The 22447-nt window shown below is 40.9% G+C and overlaps 1 protein-coding gene across 31 annotated transcripts in view; it reads left to right on the top strand.

The window, feature by feature from the left end:
• The window catches only part of EPB41L3 (erythrocyte membrane protein band 4.1 like 3), a 143167-nt gene that overhangs the window by 67217 nt on the left and 53503 nt on the right, over positions 1-22447 (top strand). For 30 of the 31 annotated variants that reach the window (XM_032680017.1, XM_032680024.1, XM_032680210.1 and 27 more), the window contains 2 exons: positions 9296-9513; positions 14498-14695. In XM_032680017.1, the coding sequence (XP_032535908.1) occupies positions 9307-9513; positions 14498-14695 (405 nt within the window). In that variant the 5' untranslated portion in view covers positions 9296-9306. The remainder of the gene's footprint in view (positions 1-9295; positions 9514-14497; positions 14696-22447) is intronic. The other variant, XM_032680240.1, reaches the window with a different exon arrangement.

Below are 22447 nucleotides of genomic sequence, written 5' to 3'. Positions count from 1 at the left end.
AGGTGTGTGTTTTCCAACTTGTGTGTGCTCCTACAGGCAGGGGCTGTCTGCAGGAACTGTGGCCGTGATCAAACCTGCTTTTGAAGCTGGTGGATGCATCTTGGCAGTGGGGGATGAGGGGGGCAGAGCCAGCCCCCACTCTGGATGCAGGGAAAGGTGCAGTGGCAACTGCACCCCATGCCTGCAGATCTGAAAAGAGAGTTTGATAGGAGAATGCAATTTGCTTCTTCCTCTGGTAAATCAATGTTTGCCCATAGGGAAAGCTGCTTGGATCAGCAGGATAGGAAAAAATGAGCCAAAACATGTTATGGTGGCCTCATTTTTCTTGTCCTGTTCAGAAATTAGGGTAGCCTTGGGGTGCTCTAGGTGTTATGACCTCCAAAAGACGATCTGGTGTTTTCAGGAAACCCGGTCAGTCATACTCTTCATAAAACCTGCATGCAGGAAGGGAAGCAGAATTCTGTGATTCTGGGTTTTATTGCAGTGGGAAGCCACCAGTCCAGAGAGGAAAACAGACCCAGGTAATTTCACTGAATTGTAGAAATGAAAGGTAAACAGGAGACAAAAATGTTATCCTGTGTGTCCGGGTGCTCTGAAACAGAAGCAGATATGCATTTCTGAATTTACAGTTGCCAACCCAAGTGGAAGGGGTAGCAAAATCAACAAAATTCTAATATCTTATGCTTAATAAAGTTGCAAACAGAGAATTTTGCTGCTTCTATTTGTCTGTATGTAAGTGTCCCATGATTACTCCACACAGCTATAGATAACCTCTTCCTGACTGTCATTACAGTTGATATGCTGTCTACTCTAAATCCCACTTGATGACAATTCAAGTTCTTGCTTCAGTGTTAGGAAATGCTTGATTAATTTCTGTCTGCAAGAAGTTTGTATGTATTGCAAGGCTCTTATCAGCCTCTCTTTCTGTTCCCTTTCCCAGAGTAAAAAAATCCTGCTCCTTAAACCTTTTTCCACAGATCACATTTTCTAAAGCTGCTTTTGTTCTTTCTACTCCCTTCTTGATGCACATTTTTCAAAAAATATGAATCCCAAGCTGAAATACAGTATATTTTCCCTTGGTGCTGCAGAAGGCAGAACATCTCCAGCATTGTGTCGACAGGAATTCGCCTTCCTTAACACGACTTCAGACCCTCAAGCTGCTTCATTCCTGACGCATAACCCATATCTTCCTTATCACTTTTAACTTCTGAGGTCTCCACTCCTGCTGCCATTATCCTGACAGGAATGTAGTTGGATTCAGCATATATATGATTTTCTGTCAGGCTGCTTTTCTCATCTTTAAGTTGGGTGAGGATGCCAGCAGTGTGTCCCAACCTCCCCAGTTTGTTGATGAGCATGGATCAGGCACTCTCCCGCCCTTCACTGATCCTCAAATGGCTGTGATTCTCCAAATCAATAAGTTTTCACCGGTTGTTATCATGCTGCTAACTGTAGGCTAGTGTTGGGGTTTTTAATCGCTTGTGCACCTTTTTTTTCCCCTTTTTTCTTGTAATGGAAACTATTTCTATAGTTCACTCATGAAAAAGTCATGTGGAGCTGTTTTAAAAGCCTTTCTAAAGATAGGCTCTGTCATCTGTACTACTCTACTTCTTTTTTATCAGCTGGGACAGATGTCCTGTCAGAGAGAGCAAAAGAAACATTACTCCAGTTTGACATGAATTTTTGGTACATTAATGTTAGCTGTTTGTTTTGTTTTGTTCCTAATCTCATTATTTTTACAGGATTAGAAATCCTTTACCAGTGTGCTCCAGTAACTTTGGTATTAAAAAGTACACTGTAATTTCTGGTTTTTCTGTTTCTTTTATAAGCTTGGATGCTGCTTTTGGTCTTTTCATTTCTTTTTGACCTTACCTGGCCTCTCTGGCATCTCCCTGGCAGTGGTTAACGGTTTAAAGATGATTGATGGTGGTTTCCCAAGCACCATAAGGAGATTTCCAGTAGTTCCTGCTGACTTGAAACCAGCTGGCTGACTGATGGGTTTGCTCTGTTCTTCCCTTGCACATCCTTTGCGTCAAATGAAATATGCCCCCATTATCTGGTCCCATCTAGCTGCTGTGAAGTGAGACACTGGAGAATTCAGCCTTTCTCGTGTTCTGTAACAGGCCTGTTTTTCCTTATTATGTATTTATAGACTCTCTTATTGTTTGCCACAGCTCTTGGTGATTTTAAGTCAGTTTTTATCCTGGTCTTCATGTTTCCTTTTGTGTTCATGTGTCCTTGGTTCTGCTTTGGTGTATAATCTCTTTTTGATATATTCCCCTCCTTCCCAGGTCCTTGAAAAGCTTCTGACACTTTCTGTCCCCAGCCTTTCTAGGTGAAGGATAATCTCTCCAGAAATGCTCAGCTGCACTTTCATTTAGTGGTGGTGCCGCCACAGAGGTGCCTGGGATGGCGGAGTTTTGGGTCCTGATGGGTATTTCACATCTGCAGTCCCCTTTTTGTCCCCTCTGAAGGGTGTGTCTGGTGGTTTTAAGGTGTCTCCTCCCTCTCTTCTGGATTACATGACTCCTTCCTTAGATGTTACCTCTAGTTTTCCTTCTTTCATCTTCATCAAGAAACTTTAAAGAAATCTGTATCATGCACCTTCCTAGCAGACCACACAAATATTTTGTCATGCTATGTCTTTCTTACATCACCTCCAAGCAGCCATTTTTATTATTGTTGATTAACACCTCCCTGCCCTCCCTGCAGTCTTCCTCATGCACTTATGTTTGGGCACATGTCTTGTGCCACCACATCTGTTAAGTCACTTAACCTGGATCACGCTTTGCTGGCACAATGGCACCTCACCCTGATGCTCAGTGCCTTTCTTGGTTTTCCTCTTGTCTCTTTTGTTATGACTTTTTTGACTTTCTTTTAATTTTTTTTTTTTTTTTATGTGCAGACTCTAATGCTTTTATGCTTATATGTATACATTTAAGGTGAGATGCTAAATTCTCATTACAGCCGGTGTGTTTGTGCCTTGAACTGTAAGGGTTGCACTTCCTGGGCTGGAGCCTCACAGCCATGTCAGACAGATGGGGCACCCACTGATGATGGAAGGAGAAGTGCTACTTCTCCCTCTGCATGCTGGGGAGGTTCAGCCCTCCCAGCTGAGCCACCAGGCCCCCAAAATTACACTGGTGCTGGCATGAGAGGGGTGACAGGAGCTTGTGGTTGGGAGGGGGCATCCAGTGGCCCTTTTTGTGGCTGTTTCCCAACGATATCCATTTAGGACACATCTTTGCAGTCACTTTGGCTTGTTGGTGTCCACTGGAGTAACTGCAGTGCCAGGGAGATGCCTCCTCTGTAAGGCATGACTGGTACTGAAGGATGTTGATGGGTCAAGAAAGAACTCGTTTTAATTCTTGGGGCCCCTGCACGACATGTTTGTGGCTTAGGTGCCTCCTGCACGTGAGGTCAAAACTCACCCAACTTAAAATGGATCAACAGAAAATGGTTGTTTTCCTAAAAAGGAACACAACTGGAATGAAGTGAGCTGAGGCTTCAGGCAGTTTGATGAAAACAGTTTATATTTCAAGCTTAGAAGGTGGAGTTCTGGTGTGTATTCTTTTCTTGAAACATATATTGGCATTTCCGTTACTGCTCATTGAAGCAATATTGTTCTCCATATGCTCTTCTCATCAGCATCTCATTATTATTGGATAAATATGTCTCTCATTATGCAGAACATTATTTTTGAAGTATGGAATCATTATTTTGTTACATAACTTCCAAATTTGGACCTTTGCAAAGATTTATAACAATCTTCAAAAATTACTGTAATTAAAGGAGAACTTTCCACAAAGAGAATTAATTAGATCAAAGAAGCTTTTAAATGTAAATCATTAATCTGTGCATTGCAGGAAATAGTTAGTGACTATGTATAGTTCATTTAATTATACTTGGTTCAATTTTGTTTTCTCATTACATCACAATTTATTCAGAATTAATTCGCAATTTCTTTTCTAATGTGATTTCTGTTTACTTAATATAGCATGTATTTTCACTAGCATGTATTTATATATAAATAAAAGTTTATTAACGACTGCTAGGTTAATTAAACTGTGGAATCTGCTGTCAATTGTCTGTGAATTTTGTTGCTCTGTAGATGCAACCCAGAAGGTCTGTGCTTTGAGAACGGGAGGTAGGGTGTCAAATGAGTTTTTGAATGGATGAATGTATACAGTAGATTGGGACTGTCACTTACTGTAGGGGACCAGGTGACACAGAAGACAACATAGCTTTGGTTCCCTTATGGAGAAGAGGAAATTATGAGCTTAAAGTCCATAGCAAGTAATTGGTAATGGAAATGGTAATCTTCCGAGCAGTAATAGGTTGGTGGCTGAAGGTAACCAGGTCTAGGTGTGCCATAAGGTTTTAGGATGTAGGGTTTTTTGCGCAAGTGGTTTACAGGTTTTGTAATCTTATGTAAATGTCTTTGCATAGTGTAAGGGTAGGAAAATATTTATTTTCTGTAGTTTAACCTAATAAAATTATTTTTAAATGTCATGGGGTTTTTTGAAGTTGTTTTAATACCTTGACAGTATATTAATATTTATACTCTCTTATCTGTTCATCTGCAGCACTCAAACACTTATATTTTAAAACTTTGCTGGAAGTATATACATTTTTAACTTAATTTTTTAGTAGTAGATTAAAATAAGGTAATTTTGAGCCATTCCCCCTCTCTTCCACTTTTAATGAAAAGACTTGATTTTCATTCTGATTGAATTCTGTAGCCAAATTTACCCTAGCCTCAGACTATCCAATATTAGCATCATCTGTGTTGAGTTTGGACTCAGCTAATCTTTTTTGAATCTTTGAACACTGGACTGTAAGCCAAAACTTAGCTATCCAAGACCACATCTGGCTTGCATAGTATTACCTCATTTGTGTAAGGTAGTGCTCCCAGTTTCTTTTCATTATTTTGTTTTCTGTGTGCTGGAAAGGGGAATTTGATATGGAGGCTGTGCTGGCAACAGAAAAGGTTTTTAAGGAACTTCAGTGATTTTGTTCTCACAGTAGAAGTCATGGTTTTGGTACATAGCTAGGTACAGTAAATAAACTAATCAAATAGGAATAAGAAATTCTCAGCCAGCTACATGTTTGATAAATGTTCAGGCCCTACTAGCTATTCTGTCAGGTTTGCTGCATACAAAGGTAGAGTAATATTTATGTTGGTGAATTTCTTAAGATTACTGTTATTTCTTCTAGTGAGTGAAATTACCTCTTACTAGGAGGACTGTTTTGCTACTTATAACAAATGAAATGCTGTCAAAGTTCATGTGGATAAGCAGCTGTTTGCTGAGGAAGGCAAAACAAGCTATTGGTTTGCACTGAGAGAGGAATGTTGGTTTTTGTCTTGCAATTTAGGTATTTTCAACCTGCACTAGGTGGAATGAGATAAATCTTAATAATACAGTCATCTGAGCGGTTTGTAAGAGATTGGATTCACAATGTGTTTACTTTGCTTCTATTTACACCTGTAACATAACAGCATGAAATGAATAGTATTTTGTTCTCAGTATTTGTTACTAAACATGTATGCGTGGGGAAATAAAGACGTTTGGAAATGGGTAACCTTAGGTTAATTAAACCCATCTGCTGTCTGACTAATGACAGTAATACTGTATCCAGGGAATCTCTTATGCTAAAAGATTTCTTAATGCACACAAAGTTTTCTAACAAAGCACTCTTAAAGCCAGCAAGGACTCATGGAACTGGAGAGAAAACCAATCCTAGAGAGTAACTCAGTATTGTAAGGCTGTGTTTCATGTGGGAATGTCCCAGAAGAATATAAGAACCACGTTTGTTTTTCCCTGAGATTCAACATGATAACTGGCAGGAAAAATAAAACTTGTTTTTATCTCATGCTACATGAAGTTGTGGTTTATGGGGCTGATTTAAATGGCTGTGTTTCCGTGCTTACAAACAGCTAGGATACAAATGGTCATTAGGAAAGAAGCTACACAGGGTGCAAAAATGAGCTTCAAGTGACACCATGATGACAGCTGAAGGAAGACAGAGTTTTGATTTGTATTGGCTGGTAGTCCAATCCTGTACTTCTTATATATATATCCTTATATATACACCCAGGGCCCTTGTTGCCCACACAGAAGCAGCTCTGCAGCATTTAACATCCTGCTTTGCAGATGCTGCTGAGCTCTTTGGGCTGGAAGTCAGCTTAAAGAAGACAGTAGTTCTCCATCAACCTGCACCTCAGGAAGTCTTCCATCATCCCCATATCACCATTGGCGAATCAGAGCTCAAATCAGTCCAGCAGTTTAATTACCTTGGTAGCCTCATCTCCTCGGATGGTAAGATTGACGGGGAGATAGACAACAGGTTGGCAAAGGCATACAGTGCTTTCGGAAAACTCCACAAAAGAGTATGGCGTAATAAACACTTGAAGAAAAGCACCAAGATCAGTGTTTACAGAGCCATAGTGCTGTCTACTCTCCTATATGGTTCCTAATCATGGGTCATCTACCGCCACCACCTGCGTCTCCTAGAACGCTTCCATCAGCGCTGCCTCCGTACAATCTTAAACATCCACTGGTCAGATTATATGACCAATACATCTGTTCTTGAGCAAGCAGCAGTCACAAGTGTAGAGGCCATACTGATGAGAACACAGCTGCGATGGGCAGGGCACGTCTCAAGGATGAAGGACCACCGCCTCCCTAAGATCTTGCTCTATGGTGAACTTGCCACTGGCTGTCGCAAGAGAGGAGCCTCGAAGAAAAGATTCAAGGACTCCCTGAAACAGCATCTCAGCCTTGGCCATATTGATCACCATAATTGGTCTACTCTGGCCTCCAATCGGGAGGCCTGGAGACACACCATCTATAACGCTGCGGATGCCTTTGAGAACACACGCAGGATCACTCTCGAGGAGAAAAGGCATCGCAGGAAGAACCGTGTCCTGCGGAATACACCATCTAAGGAGTCTTTCTGTTGTGCCTTTTGCAATCGGATATGTCTGTCACGTATTGGCCTCATAAGTCACCAACGTACCTGTAACAAATGTGGATAAAACCTTCCCAAATCTTCGTTTGCGAAGCTCAGCCATGAAAATGAATATACACCTCTTATATCCTTATATATATACACCTCTTATATATATCTTATACCTCCTTAATACCTCTTTCTAAACAGCAAGCATGATAGCTACTTTTTATTTACACTGCTCTAATTCATACCAAGAGGGAGGAAAATAAAGACTTGATACTACAACTTTCATGCATTACACGTTGTATTGGTCATAGGTCCTCTTTAGTGTTGTTTGATCAATGATTTTTGTAGCGGTAAGTTAGGTTTTGGCTACTTCCTAATGCGTAGTTTCTGGAAAAGAAAATCAAATACGTAGTTTGAGTTTACTGAGATAACTATTTGGTTAATTTGCATTTCATATTTTCATACGCTTGTACAAAATATGGTGTTGGGGGAAACTTGGGACATTCATGGAGGCCTGCGTGCTTTTCAAGGCAGCTGTAACAGCATCAGATGAAAAATAGTTTATTCCATGTTGAATTGACAGATGGGTAAACCAAAACTCTGAGAGAATAATGTTGTTCTGGAATTTAATGTTTAAAGCGTTCAAAAAAGAGTGGCTTAGGAGAATTGAACATAGAGGATGGGTTTGTGTGATCTACATTGGAGGAACTTGTTTAGGCTTCCTTTGTAGTGAGTTGGACGAAGCTGCGCTAATATGTGATTTATCTCAGCTTAAAGCAGGAATCTAAAATAGGTCAGATGAATCGCTCTCTGAAACGTCTGTTTTCCTCCTCCACATTTAAAGTGACCACCTCAGATACAGACAGCTGAAGTTCAATTAGGTGAACACATTTCTGACTGTCACATTTTAAGACCCAAGCTAATTATTGCTTTTTTGTAGACGCTAAAGACAATTTGTTAAATAATGCGTTTTAAAAGGGCTTTTCTTTTACAGTTGTGCCAGTTTGAGTGTAGAAATTTATGATGTGTTCCTAAACAAGTGTGTCACACGTTAGTACTTCGAAAATGTGGCCTGAAGCATAAATCTACCATGTATGCTTTCTAGTTCTACTTCTCTCTTGTGTTATTTTGGCTTGCATGGGGTAGGAACATGCACTTCTATCCTCATACACAGGACAAAAGCTGAGCACAGGCTGAATGCTGTTACTTGCTTTGCTCTACAGGGACATGTATTCACTAGAGAGCTTAGCCTTGAAAGTGCAGAATACGTAAATGAGTTTGGAAATAGTAATTGGCCTAATTTAAAACATTTTCTGTCAAACAATTTAGCTTATTAAACATTTATAAAAAAAATAGTTTATTTTTCTTGTGATCTATAATAAACCTACTTCTACTAGTAAACATTGTAGTGTATTCTAGTAGATGATAGTGAATTCCTAGCAGATGAGTTAGCAGATGTATTCTGTGGAACCACCTATAATTACACAGTAGCTATGGTTACCAGGTTAAAGGAATCATGTCCTGATGATGAACAGAAATAGATTTCAGCAGACTGGTTTGTTTCTTAAAAGCAAAATGCTCAAGCAAAGTTTGTGAGATCTGAGAACATATGAGTAACAAACATGAAAGCACACTCCCTTTACTGAACTGGCGCAGAGCCTGCTTTTTCAAATCCTTGTTTTGATACAAAATCACAGTATTTTTTTAACGTTTGGTTTTGCTTGTATGTAGTTGGAGAATTGGCACATTCTAGCACATGCAGAATCACAGAATCCTTTAGGCTGGAAAAGACCTCTAAGATCATGGAGTCCAACAGATAATATGTTGCCTGGAAGCATCAAAAGCACTTGAGTACATTTCCCAAAGGGAGTGCAGATGTTGAGGAGCTCAAGCTGTATTGGTTTCAATGTAAAGGACAAAAGATTTAATTTTTCAAAAGTTTCTAAATGCTTTAGAACTGCAGTGGATTTTGTCGGATTTAGGGCCCTCAATCACATAAGTTTTTCTCATCATGTTGCTCTCCCTCTATGAATTATGAACTATGTATTCTGTATTTAGTTGGAACAGAAGTCCTATAATGTCAGTGTATTACAGTGTAAAATAAGATTTTATGGAAAAACACTCTTCCTTAGAGTATGGATGCATTTAGACCTGGTCTTTTACACCAGGGAAGCTTTCCTAGGGATGGCAGTTGGATCAGTGTGATAGCCACTTTAAATTCTGAGGATATTAAGACTAAAACTTTGTACCCGATCTTTCTTCATTTTGTAAGCCTAGCTTACAAATTCACGGCTATGAGAGTGTACTCAGTGGGTCTGTTCACCTTGTTTTGCAGAATAACCAACCATGACTACAGAATCAGGATCGGACTCCGAGTCCAAGGATAAAGAGCAAGATCAGCAGGAGAGCCCTGCGCAGCAAGGGGCAGCAGAGACCCAGCCGCAGGACCAGCAGCAGCAACAGCAGCAACAGCAGCCAAGTGAAGAACCTCAAAACGCACTCGAGCAGTTCTCAGCTGTGGCAGCACACAGCACACCAGTGAAAAAGGAGCAGGTAAGGGAGCCTGAGCATGCAAGTAACTGTGTACCCACTTACTGCTCCTGGGAAATAACGAGTCTGGTATGTTAGGAGAGGAAATATATATTCAGTGACGCATGGAAGGGTGTTTGATGTGATGCTGTAGATCTTGGCTGGCTGGCCTTTTGCATTTAAAGAATAATAGTTCTCATGCAGAATGTTTTGAAGTTCGTGACAGGTATTTCTGCATCCACTGCTTAAATATAAGGGTAGTCTCATTAACTAAGCAGGAAACATCTTCGATCTTGCATTTGCATTAGATAGCACACAGTGTCAGTTTTTATGAAGCTGAAAATGTTTTCAGAGTTCATTTCTTTTGACACCTGCTGAACACTGACTTCATGCTTGCTTGTCTGATGTGTGAGCCATGAAGTCTGTGGTCCCTTAAGTTTCTCATGGTTCTGGAATAACTGCATTATAATTACCTGAACTATTCATGTAATAGGTTTCAGAAGAGCTATCGTGTGCTTTTCCATTTAGTTCATTGTAGCACTTATTAAATTTGCGGAAGCTGCTTTCTTCTTCCCGTTAATAATTTCCAGTCAATAGGATTAACAGACATTGTTCTTCGTGGGTAACTGACCCACAAATAATGAGGTACCTGCAAATCACTTCACTTAGCTCAATAAGGTTGTGACCCTCATCTGATCACATTCACCTTTGGAGAGTCAGTCTAACTCCTCCTCTCCTCCATCCTTTAAAAAATTTCTGGCTGTTTGAAGTGGGCTCCTGTTATTTTACCTGACTGGAAGAGACAGTGCTGATGAAGCAAGCAGATGTAAGGTGTTACTTAAAATCAATGTGAGTGCTGCTCTAGAAGCTCTCTGGGGCTGGCTGTGGTCTTGGGTTTTAAGCTTTTTTTTCAGAAAGCTACAGCCCAAACTTAGTGTTGGTGTGGAAAAAATGAGCGTATAAGCAATTTCAGATACAAAATATTTTTGTATCTCACTCCGGTAGAGTGCATTACCTAAATGCTTGGGACAACAAATGTTTCTGGGACCAAATTAAAACAGGTGTCTAAAATCTTCCATCTCGAGAAGTAGACATAGCAGGGCAGGATTTCTGCTGTTGATTGCTGTTGAAGTTCAGCCAAACTGAGGGTTTTTTTGAATCGCTGTCCATTTCTATTGTTGATAACCCTTGATAGCCTCACTCCATTGCCCACTAGACACCTCTCTGTTCTTGCTCCCACATCCACCAATTATGTGTTGGGACAATTTTGGTCTCTGAAATAGATCAGAAATTGCCTGTAATTATTTTGGGGGAAAGAAACAGGGCTGCTTGTCCAGAAGAGGAAGGTGTTGAATAAACTGGTCATTAATTTAAAGTGTAATTTTATCAGTCCTAGGCATAAGTAGTATTATTTTGTTTTTCCAGACATTTTCAGTAATCATTCCACTTCAAGTTTCTTTTCATCTTAAAAAAGTAAATAAACCAAAAAACCCCAAACCACAAAAGAAATCCAACCCCAAAATAACCACACACACAAAAACCCACCCCAAATCAGACACCAAAACTGTCCATCTTTATTAAGAGGTGTGAGTTTGCAGACCTGAGATGCTCTCATGTACTACGTGATCCCTTTCTTTCCCAAAGGAGATCACAGTGAGCTGGTGTCTGTAGAAGGCTTGATAGAAAAACTGGGTTAGTGAAAGAGATATGCGACACCTTCCTGTTGAGATTACCAGATTGAATCCAAATGTCCATGCTGTAAACAGACTGCCAAATCCAACAGTGATGGTAGGCCCAGTACATTTCACAGTGGCTTAAGTGTCTGTATCACAGGAAAGAACCACTCAAAAGCAGCACTAAGAGACAAAGCTATTTGCAATGGTGTCATTAAAAAAACCAAAACTTCAAGCTGCTCATTCTCTTCCTTGATGTCTGTAATTGTAGTGAGGAAATTGATTTTTCTCTTGCTCATATGAGAGAACCTTGGGAAGAAAGATTTAGGTCACCAATCCATGAAAGTGTCTTTTGTCATCCTATACACATAAAAAACCCAAAACATTTTAATGAAGAGGAAGAACCTTTCCGTACTGAGATTAATAGTTATTAGAGAAATAAGTCCTTCCTATCAGGTGTAATAATGCAGCCTAACTATATGCCTGCCTTCCTGTCTCTTTGAAAAAGAGAAAGTGGCATCACATGGGTTGGGCACCAATATTTCCAAGCAACTACCATAAGTAGATGGGATTAATGTGTTGTGCTAGCGTGGTAATATCACTTCATACCCTAATGAGAAGCTGTGAAGTAGCCATGATCATTACTGCTGAATCCCGAGACTCCAAAGGCTTCTTTTGAGAGGAGGTGCAGCTTCAGAAGGGCTTGAACATACTATGTCATAGATGAAAGAGGTTATGCTCAAAAAATGCAAATCCTGAAGCAACTTCTGCTGCACTAGAATTTAGCCGATGACACCAAAAATACTGCAAAAATATGGTACAAAAGTATCTTGGAGAAGAATTTAGAAGAAAATGCAGCTACGCTTGCAGAGTTCAAAATGATTCACTGTGTACATGGATTTTTCACTGGCTATCTTTTTTTCCTAGATTCCAGAATGTCAGGTTTCTTTAGGAAGAAGGGTCTTAATACAGTCTGAAGGTACCTCAGTGCCTGAACATGTCAGCATAGTTTGGGGTAATCTTCTCTAATAGTTCTTGGCATGTTTTTTTCTCCAGACAAATGAGAGAAAATCTTCTGTATGATTTTAACCTAGACACATTCCCCTGATCTTAATGTAGAAGGGAACCTTAACAAACAAAATAACCTCAGTAATATTTTTAAATATTTATAAATAAACAAAACTCTGCTGTGGTCTTAAGTTACCAAGTGTCTTTATGAAGGAAAATAATTACTAGTCCGTTAGGATTCCCAGAAATTACTTGCAGGCTAAATATAGTTCTCAAGTTTAAATGGGTGATGGGCACCCTTGTTGTTGTGGGCTTTTCTCTCAAGCAGCTTTTCTGTTTTCTTGTAAAAGATTAGTAAGTTTCATGTGTCTGGGGTATTTCATTGGTGTTTTTTTTTTTGTTGGAGTAGGGTAGTAACTCTCACATCAGAAATGTCATGAGCCACTGTGTATGACAGTGCTGCTTTTTTTTCATCCCCAGAATGACTTCTGCACCCACATATAAGCACATGCAGCTTCCCTGGCAGATTTCTTTTAACAAAATGTACAGAAATCATCAAAGGGCACCTCTGTCCATCAGCAGCAGTGCAGCTCTGCACAGAGGCCCTAGGAGGAGGCATCTTCAGTCTTTTTTATATCTCAGTGCACCAGCCTGGACCGCTTGCCAGCTGGTTGTGGAGGTGGTAGAAGGTTAGCTGACCTCAAGCCTTGCTGTGAGCCGAGGGGGACTCTCTCTCTTTGTCACAGCTGCTGTGAGTGTTAAATGCTCAGCAAACAGCTAATCCACTGACATACTTTGTGCCTCCATCTTCTGACAGTCTTCAAGGTATGTTAGGACCTTGACATCCAGATGTCAAAGCTGATGTCCAAGTACTGGAAGGAGAAAGTCCTTTAGTGCTGGAGCTAGATGGGAGAAGAGATGGCAGGTACTGGTCTGCTCCTGGGGAAGAAAATCCATGGCTCGGGAGATGTGGTGGACTTTGAAACCAGCTCTTGCTTTTTTATCTTTCTAGTTCCATTTTCTTCTAGCCTCCCCACCCAGGAAGTGCAGGAGACCATTGCTATGTCCTCTGTTGCAGAGAAAGTAGGACCATGGGGTCTTGCCTCACCTCTTTGTAATTTGCTGGGGCTTTGGTGGGAGCTGGCACCTTTGGTATCACAGCTGGCTCCAAATTCCCCTTCTCCCCATTCACCTGAAGGCAGAGGGGAAGCTTATGGCTTGTTTTTATGAAATCACTCTGGGACAGTTCACTGTGATTTAGCAGTACACTGTTGTTTCTGGTTATATGATGCAAGGTTGTTCTGGTCTCAAAGCAGATTAAAGCCTTTGGATGGATTTGCTCCATTCTCATGAAGTCTGTTATATACAATGAATGGAAACAGACTTGTAGGGTTAATTTACAATATATTTCAAGTAATACTTGTTGCTTATTATACTGAAATAATTCAGAGCTAAAGGAGGGTGGAGGGTTTTTTTGCCTTGTAGTGAGATAACAGAAAGACTTTTTTATTTTATTTAAGCTTTAGCTTAAGTATTACTTCACTCCTTTTGAAGTTTTGTTTGGAATCTATCAGGACATAACTGATGAGAAGGATAATGACTGCAGCACAGTGCTGTTGCTAGGAAGGGTGAAATGCTGTAGAGCTGCTCTGGCTTTCATCTAGTGCCATGGAGAGAACGATGTGCTGCGCTGTATCATGGTAACTTCAAATGGCCTTACTCTCAGATAAACCCAAACAAAAGTGACCACAGTTGTTTCTTCTTGCCCCTTTTCCCTGCAGTATATTTGTCTTTCAAATAGCACCTTTCTTGTCAGCCGGAGGGACTTACTGTGCATCTTCAGAGAGCAAAATTCAGCGTCTCATTCTGTACTTATCATCCATTAGTCAGTTGACTGCACAAAAAAGTTGTTTGGTCCCTCACTTCCATCCTATTTGTTTAACCCTTTGCTCAGGTGTTTGGGTAGCCTTTTGCTCTCCCGGGCATGTCAACATCCCCCTGTGAATTCACACTGTTAGGGGGGCATCCTTACCCTCATTCAGGGACTGATTTCTCACTGACAGCAAAATTAGTGCAAACCTGATGGTATTTTTCTATTCCGTATGGCACCATGGAAGCATCATATGATTTAATAGGTATGAGACTTTAAAATAATAGCTGGGAGGAACATGGGAAATCTTTCCAATAAAGACTGTCCTACATCAGGGGCTTTCTTGTCCAAGCCCCACACAAGGCTCAATTAAATGCTTGGGTGGAGGGTGCACAGTGTACTGCATGGCATGATTGGTTTATCTCACTTCAAAAAGTATCTTTCTTTCTCTCTATAGGCCACAGAGAAAGAACAAGAGTTTGCCGCTACAAGTGCAAAACAACTGGAATATCAGCAACTAGAGGAAGACAAGCTTTCTCAAAAATCTTCATCTAGCAAACTCTCCAAGTCTCCTCTAAAGATTGTCAAGAAACCGAAAAATATGCAATGCAAAGTGACACTCCTGGATGGATCGGAATATGCATGTGAAGTAGAGGTAAATGGCTTTTTGTCTTCTTTTTTTTCAACTGACCAGAAGTAAATAGTGGAAATTATATTTCTAATTTAAGCAAAAGGATGAATGTCCTGATATTTTGCCAGTGCCAAGCTCAGAGATGCTTTCATTCTTTTTTCTGGACATTGAAGAAGGTGCACAGATTTGAGCTAGGTAAGGCATTCTGAGCATTCCCTGAAACAACCAGAGACTTTGGATTAATTTTTTGTTGGCACATGCCACATAAGAATGCAGAAAACAAATTATGGGCAACAAAGCCCATAAACAAAGAAGGATTTTGATCCCATTGGGCTTTTCTTTTCCTTGGTACTCTGCTGAGTTGAGACTTACATTGAGTCATTGTCCATGCAGTAATTCTGACTATGGTGAGATGAGTAAGGGCATGAGAGATGTCCTGGGTAAGTGGGGGAAATTTCAGGAGCAAATAACAGTGGGAGTGGAGAGTTTTGTGTGCTTATCCATGTCTGTGAATCATGACTGTGTCTGAATGTTATGGGCAAAAAGATGCTGTGATTTTTCTGTAAGGAAACTTGCCTTCCCTGCTGAGACTCTGACAGGAGCCTACTTTTGGGACAAGTGCACTCTTAGGAGCCAGTCTGTGCCAGTGGGCAGACCCGTGCCAAGAGGATTCCTTGCCTTGAACTCCAGAAGGTCCCAGAAAAGCAGAAAGTGAGCACATTGATTACCTTGGAGTAAGCATGACAAAATTCAGCATTTCAGAGTTGACCCATTTCTCCATTCAGTCGTTGTCAACAAGATGATTTTTGGACAGTGAACTAGCCTGTCCTGAACCTGCTTCGGGTCAGGAGGTCATGCATGCAAGGAAGGGCTGATCCTTGGCTGAGCAGTGGACAGTAGCGGAAGGATGTGTGTTGGAGGGCTTGGCAAAGCCAAACCTTCTTTGGGTAACCTCAGAGTGCCATGGAAAAGTCACCTGGGGAGAACAGGAGAGTATAAAGGCAGAGATTAAATAGTCTTCAGTCTTGAAAGGGGAATCCGAAGGAGCATGGAGAAGGAGAGAGTGCGGAGGAAAAAGTACCGACTGGAAGCCAAATCACGACATCTTTACAATCAGGTTGCGCTTGGCCCTCATGTCTGTCAGCTGATCTCTTTTTAAGTGCTTTGGAAAATGGCATGTGAGAAAAAGCCTTACTGGTTTTTATTTAACCCTGACTTTACAGTTTGGGCCACATTTTGCTATGGTATGAGTGAGTTGCGAACAGAAGCTGGTATTTTACTACTCTTACAACAACTTGGTAGTCCATGCTGTTGAGTATCTTTTAATTTCACTGGTTGAGTCCTGTGTTGTTTCCTTCAGTCTAGGACTAGCTGTTTGGCCACATACCTTGTGACTATTAAATGGTCATTTCTTGACCCACAGTCTCAGTTTGTTCTCTCAAGGATAGCATGTGAGCCATTAAGCTGGAAGAATGACTCATACTGGCTTTTATGTAAAGAGTCAAACTTGTTTCAGCTCTTACCACTTGCTTGTAAAATGTGAGTCACTTTTTGGAATACAATCAAGCGAATTTTACCAAATAGGATTTCCATCGAAATCTTGTAGCAGGCTGAGCTTTATTGGAATCTAAGATAGTGCAGAAAGAGAGATTTGTTATGTCAGGTTTCCACTTATGCAAAAAATGTGAGTAATAATTTCTGATAGGAAGTTGCACTCTTCCACTAAACTTGAGCTCTGTTGGAGTTGAAGTGTCAAAATGCTAACATATGCAAGCCGTCATGTTTTATTGCTTGTGAAATTTCTCTGCTTTGCAAGTTCTGAATAGCTCTTGAATAATGTCCAGTATAAATTTTGTATTCATTTTTCTGCTTACATTGCTGAAATATTTTGAAGTTGTATTGACTGTCATGAGTAATCATTTTATCTGCTTCTAAGATGATCAGGCTGCCTAGGCAGAATATAATATTGATGAGAATATAGCTCCTAAAAGGGTGAATCCTCCAATGACAAAACTGTAAGGCTATAATGATGAGCAGAGTGTTGAAACAGAAGTTAGTTAGAAGGAACAAATATTTCAGGGAACAAGTGCAGCTGGAGTGACCTATGCATTTACTTGCCTTAAATGGGCAATTCAGACTTTTCATCCTTCCTAGGTAGTATTGTCAGTATGTTGTGTGTATGGAGGATGCAACTGCAGGTACCTCTCTGGCGCAGCCCATTCCAGCCCATCAGAACACTTTGTAGATCCCCAGGAGAGTCTACTTTCCATGTGCATAAAGTTTAGCTACAGCAAAAGGATGCTGAGTCCAGCCAAGAGAAATTCTGTGACTTTCACTGTGCTTTTTCTCCTGAGGAGAAAATAGTATATACAAAGGGAGTTAGTAGGGCAGGGAAACTGAGGGTCTGTCTCAGCAGACATCTCAGGAAATCATGTAGGAGGCTGAAGGTGAAGTTCTCCTACAAGAATTTTGGATAATAACAAAGTTTTGTGGCTGTTTCACAGAAACTCAGTGCTGCAGCATGAGAAATAAATCTGTCATGTTTCAGAAAAATACTGTCATATTTGAAGGCTTACCTACAAGTTAACTCACTGTATCAACTTAAATGGGGAAAAAAACCCTATATATGCACATCTCTCTCTATATATACAGATAGATATATAAAGTATACTGAGACACCCAAGTTATGGAGGTCAGTAAATTCCCCAAGATTAATTCTTTAAAAGAAAGGTGAGAAGGGCAGACAACACATGGCAATCAGATATTTAATACTTCCATTCCTTGTGTCCAACCCACTCAGCTGCATCTTTTGGAGCGGACAGTGACCCACGGTAGGAATGTGACAGTTGGTGAATGTGAGTCAGAAATGTCATACTATGTTGTCAGCTCTGTGTGTATCATGCTTCTATCTACTGAAGGCTACAAAGCAATGTAATCTAGAAGGACCAGAAACTTAGAAACCTAATTTTGAGCTAGAATTTCAGTGAATCTTGGTTTGGATGCAGGCCAGGTATTTATCTCTCCAGAACTGCATTCCCTAGTCTGAGAGTTGGGGATTATTATAGAATCCATCAGTTACTCTACAGAGCAGTTTGCAAATGACAAATACTTTTTATGTATGTTAAATATTAATGTCATTTAAAGGAGCTTATTGCTCTCCAGTAGAGTGCAACCTGCAGCTTATCAATTATGTGTTCATCCAGTTAATGACCTGGCAGCCGACGTGGCACATACTCTCAGATTGAAACACTTCTGAGGCAGGTTTGGTTAATCCATTATCCCCTTGGTGTCCTTTGTTTCAGAAGCTCCTCTTTATTGTTCCATATTTAATTCTTAGCCTCTTTGCTGCTTTCTGCTGTATCTTTCAGTCTCTCTCACATTTAGTGCTTTGCATTTGTGACACTGGGAGTTTTCATATTGTATGAGATGTATCTAAAGGGAAAATGTAGAAGAACTAACTTAAAAGCTGAGGTTAACAGGGGTTCATCTAATGTGGTATCCATTCAGTGAAAGGATCTTAAGCAAATGCCAGGTAAAATCTTCCCTTGAGGCTCTGCAGTGTTACTGCCTGTGTGCTCTATCTGTCCTGACCCAGAAAGTCTTTCATGCAGTAAGACATTACAAGCCAAAACCAGGTTAAGTAGGTAACCCAAACTGTTCATTCATCCTCCTCCAAAACCATAAACCACCAGTGCTGCCATCTCTACCCTTCCTGCTGTTCTTGTCCAGAAGCCTTCAGATGGTAGTGGCAGCCTTATTTCAGAGAGGGGTTTCCTTTTACAGGTGGGACCTGTAAAAGGCACCTAATGGTGCCTCCCTTTCCCAGGAAAGGCTGTTGGCTTCTGGAGAAGAGATATTTGCTGTACACAGACATTTCCCCAGTACTCTGTTAAAGAAGAACAGCCTCAGGGTGGCTGCGTGTTTCTCCAATGTTGTGAGCAAGCTGGAGCACTCAGTCACAGGAGTCGACACAGTCTGCTCAGAGGATTACTGAGCGGTGGTATCCACCTAAATGTCCACCCCTGCTGCAAGTGCTTCTCCTTGGCCTCTTCACTGTCCTCTCTCAGCCAGCATCAGGCTCAGAAATGTCCACTGTCAAAGCAACAGAGGCTGTAGCTGTGGTCAAAGCTGCACTGCAAAGACTTAGCTGAAGACTTCTGTGTTAAGCAAGCTAGACCAGTGCTTTGCATTTTTTGGTTTGAAGAACCAAAGATAAAGCAAGATCAAAGACTGCTAAAACCTTAGAAAAGACAATGAACAGACTAGTTCAAGTTTTTTCTAAGACACAAAAAACCAAGCAAAGTAACTTATTTCTGGGTTTCATCAGCTTTAAGTAGGGATACAGTTATGCTTTTTCTGGGATTTATTTCCCTCCTTGTTCCACTCTGCCCCATTTCAATTTTCTGTTATCTAGACTACTGCATTTTAATTAAAAGATACAAGTGGAACCAGTTGTTATGCTCTCCATTACACATAGCCTAATTTAAAGTGTCTTCCTAAAACAAGTTGGAATTTGTATTTGTTTCTGCTCTAAACATGTACATGTTATTATTCACAAAGTGAGATCAGAAATCTATAACGTAATCTGTCTAAATGGTAAAATGGTAAAATAATGAGATTTCTTTTTGGTAGGCTCAGCTGTCTGAACACATTGGTAATTTATACTCTTCCGTCATTCCTGTACTGCTCAGACTTTCTTATTGTGCAGACCACCAGTAAATTAAAACAAATGTTTCCATGGCAGCCTGTCTGGGGCATCTCTGCAGCCCTACATCAAGCAGTGAGTTGACGTAGGATTTTGATAAGCTGCAGAGCACATGGAAAGCTGACATCTCACGAAGCATTACTGCTACCCCCACGTCTGGGTGAGTGGAGGTCAGCTGAGGTAGGAGGGGGCTGGTAAAAATACACTGTTTATGTTTGGTTGTTGGGTTTTTTTCCTCAAATTTTCTCAGTCGCACTGCCACTGGGATCTGGGCAGTGGTTGGGTGTCCCGTGCTGTAGCCGCCTCTATGCCTTTGTGATGAACCTCTGGTCACTTCGTCCCCAGATGGGGGGGACATGTCCTCCATGATGGAGACCCCACTTTCTTAATGGGTTTCCCCACGTCCTTAGGTGACATCAGAGTTGCGTACTTGAGTTGAAATGGCAAACAGTTTTGTTTCCATACATTTGAAACCAGGATTTGTAGCATGGACAGAAGCAGACTGGAGTAAACAGGTCCCTTTCTGCCCTATGCAAGTATGGACTGACACTCCTTTTTGAAGGCAAAACGCAGGTGAAATAAATGGATTCTCTAATAGGTTGAAATATCGCATTTTGCATGAATTTCTCTTTTTGCTGTTAAAAAGTGAGAGTACATGGATGCTTCCTTAAAAAATAAGTTATTAAAGACTGTCATAGGACAGGCTTGAAGAGTTGAGAACAAGCGGACTTATTTCTGCACTGCTACCACTGCCTGAAATGAAAGGGAGTTGTTACTGGCCTCAATGCTGTGTGTGCTGCTTTTCCTGCCCTGCAAGACTCCCTCTGGAGGAAAAATCCTCATGTGTTTCTGTATGACAGTGGGGGAATGCATGGCCCCGTGGGTCCTCCTCTCTGCACAGTGTCTGTGCTAACCCTTCGTGGGAGCTGTCTCAGCATGGACCTGCTTTTGCATGGGGAGTTAATAACATTGAATTTCTTATCCATTTTGAGGTAGGCTTTAAGGTCAAGAAGGAAACCTCTGTAATAGGATGCACTCTGATTTCTGAAGGGTACAGTTTCAGTTGCCCCCTGCACATTTTAATTGTTTAATGAATTCCACACAGTCTCTTGCAAACGGCTTTACATGTGAAACTGATTACTGAATGCAAGAGGGAATTTTTTTAGTAAGTCTTTTCCTTTTGACCTACTCATTGCTTACATTTCACTTAATTTAATATGAAGACCTTTGTTTTGGGTTTTGTTCCTTCCCCAGGACATGTTTCAGTAAAAGTGACTGGGTTGAGAGGCGTCAATGCCGTTACACAGCATGTTTTCTGTCCCCAGACCTTCTAATTAGGGCTGACTTGGATTAGCCAAGGGATTCACTTAAGATCTATGTTACCTGACACATGTCAGTAGGAGTCTTAAGTATTGCCTGAATATGTTTCAGCTGAATAAAGTTAATGTACAATTCTTCTGGCTTTCTTTTTCCAAATACCATAGGCAGCTTTTTATGTCTTAAAATACTCATCAATTCAAGAAGCACAATGATCTGAAAATTGACACCAATGTTATCCAACTCATGATAATCAACTGTGAGGCTGAGCTGAGAACGGTTTTTTGCTTAAACTTGATAATTGAAACAAAAATAAAAATGTTGGGACTCTCTTTTAGTGATGTTAATTATTACTATTTCACTGAAGCTAAAGAAATCTTTATCAAAACAAGTCACTTGAGGTTAAGCTAAGCCTTTTGGAAATGCCATGAGGCTGAGGGAGGATGTTGGTGTGGGTCTGGACCATTTCTTCCTCACTAGGAGAGGCTCAGCTCCCTGACACCTTCTCGCAGCTGGGCTGTGTGGTATTCAGGGAGAAGGTCTCTTGTAATCTTGGTAGCAAAACACCTAAGTGGTGGTCTCTTGCATTTTCTCCAGTTAATAAAGTATTTTAGAGACTGAATGAGAAACCAAGAATTAAAACCAAGTAACTCCTCCAAATGTCATACTAAGTGAACAGAGGGGTTGGGCTTTAAATTCCACCTTTTGGCACAACAGAGGACATGGCCACAATCAAATGCCAGAAGCTTAAAATAACAAAAAATAAAAAAAGTTGTACGTGTCCTCTCCACATCTGTTTTCTACATCCAGTCCTCTTATCTCTTGCCTTTTGTTAATAGTTTCTGAAAGTGATTTATGCTGTGAAATGAAGGACTTAGCAGGTAAAAATCTTCATTTTGATACTTTGGAGGTGCCAGCTATTTTCCATAATGTTGAAAACTATTGAGAGGGGTCCACCTACATTGACAAATAGTTTCAGCTGCCCTGAAGCTGCATTTTCTAGGGAACAAATGGCTAGCTGAAAACTTCCTACTGAAATATTGCCTCTGGTCCCCTTCCCCTGGGGCACCAGTTGGACATAAGCCAGGCAACAGGAGCTTGTTTACCATCTGGTGAAGTTGTTAAAAAAACTGGTTTGGTCATGCACACTCAAACAGAGGTACTGCAAGGCTCATTGCTTGTTAATCTGTTTGCAAGAGCCTAGGAGAGGATGATCTTCCACTTGCCCTTTACCCCAGACAGATAGATGTCTGGTGGCTACAGGGGTCCTGTCCTTGTCATTGTCCTTGCTGATGGCCTCACCAGGGTAAGACTATCACTCCCTTCGTGTTTGTCTTCTCCGGGCTTATTTCCTGGGGTGGTCCTTGCCTCCAGCTTCTTCCTGAGTGTAGCCAGCACTCAACCTCCACACATGTTTTTTAAGCGCTGCTGGAAAGTAAATCACAAAGAGTGGATGAAGGGCTTTGCTTATCCTTTTCCCTTTCCCAAATGGATACTCAGATTTTAAAGCTTCTTGCTGTTTCTGAACAAGTGTGTACATTCCCCCATCTATCCCGTGCCCATCCAACAGAGAAGTTGCTGATTTTCATGTCACTGCCCAGTCACGCTCCTGCCAAGCTTCTGTGCATTTTGTCATGTTTCCTGCCCCATTTCTGTGTCACTGAAGTGCCTACTACTTGCTCGAGCTCCCAACTGAGCTGTCTAAATTCATCATCAACTCTGTTGCTATTTGCTCCAATTTATAGGTGCTGTCC

This window comes from Chiroxiphia lanceolata, chromosome 1 (genome assembly GCF_009829145.1).
Source record: "Chiroxiphia lanceolata isolate bChiLan1 chromosome 1, bChiLan1.pri, whole genome shotgun sequence".
In the NCBI taxonomy this organism is placed as follows: Eukaryota; Metazoa; Chordata; class Aves; order Passeriformes; family Pipridae; genus Chiroxiphia; species Chiroxiphia lanceolata.
The sequence above is the reverse complement of the archived record's forward strand: the minus strand, read 5'-3'. Positions and strand labels throughout refer to the sequence as shown.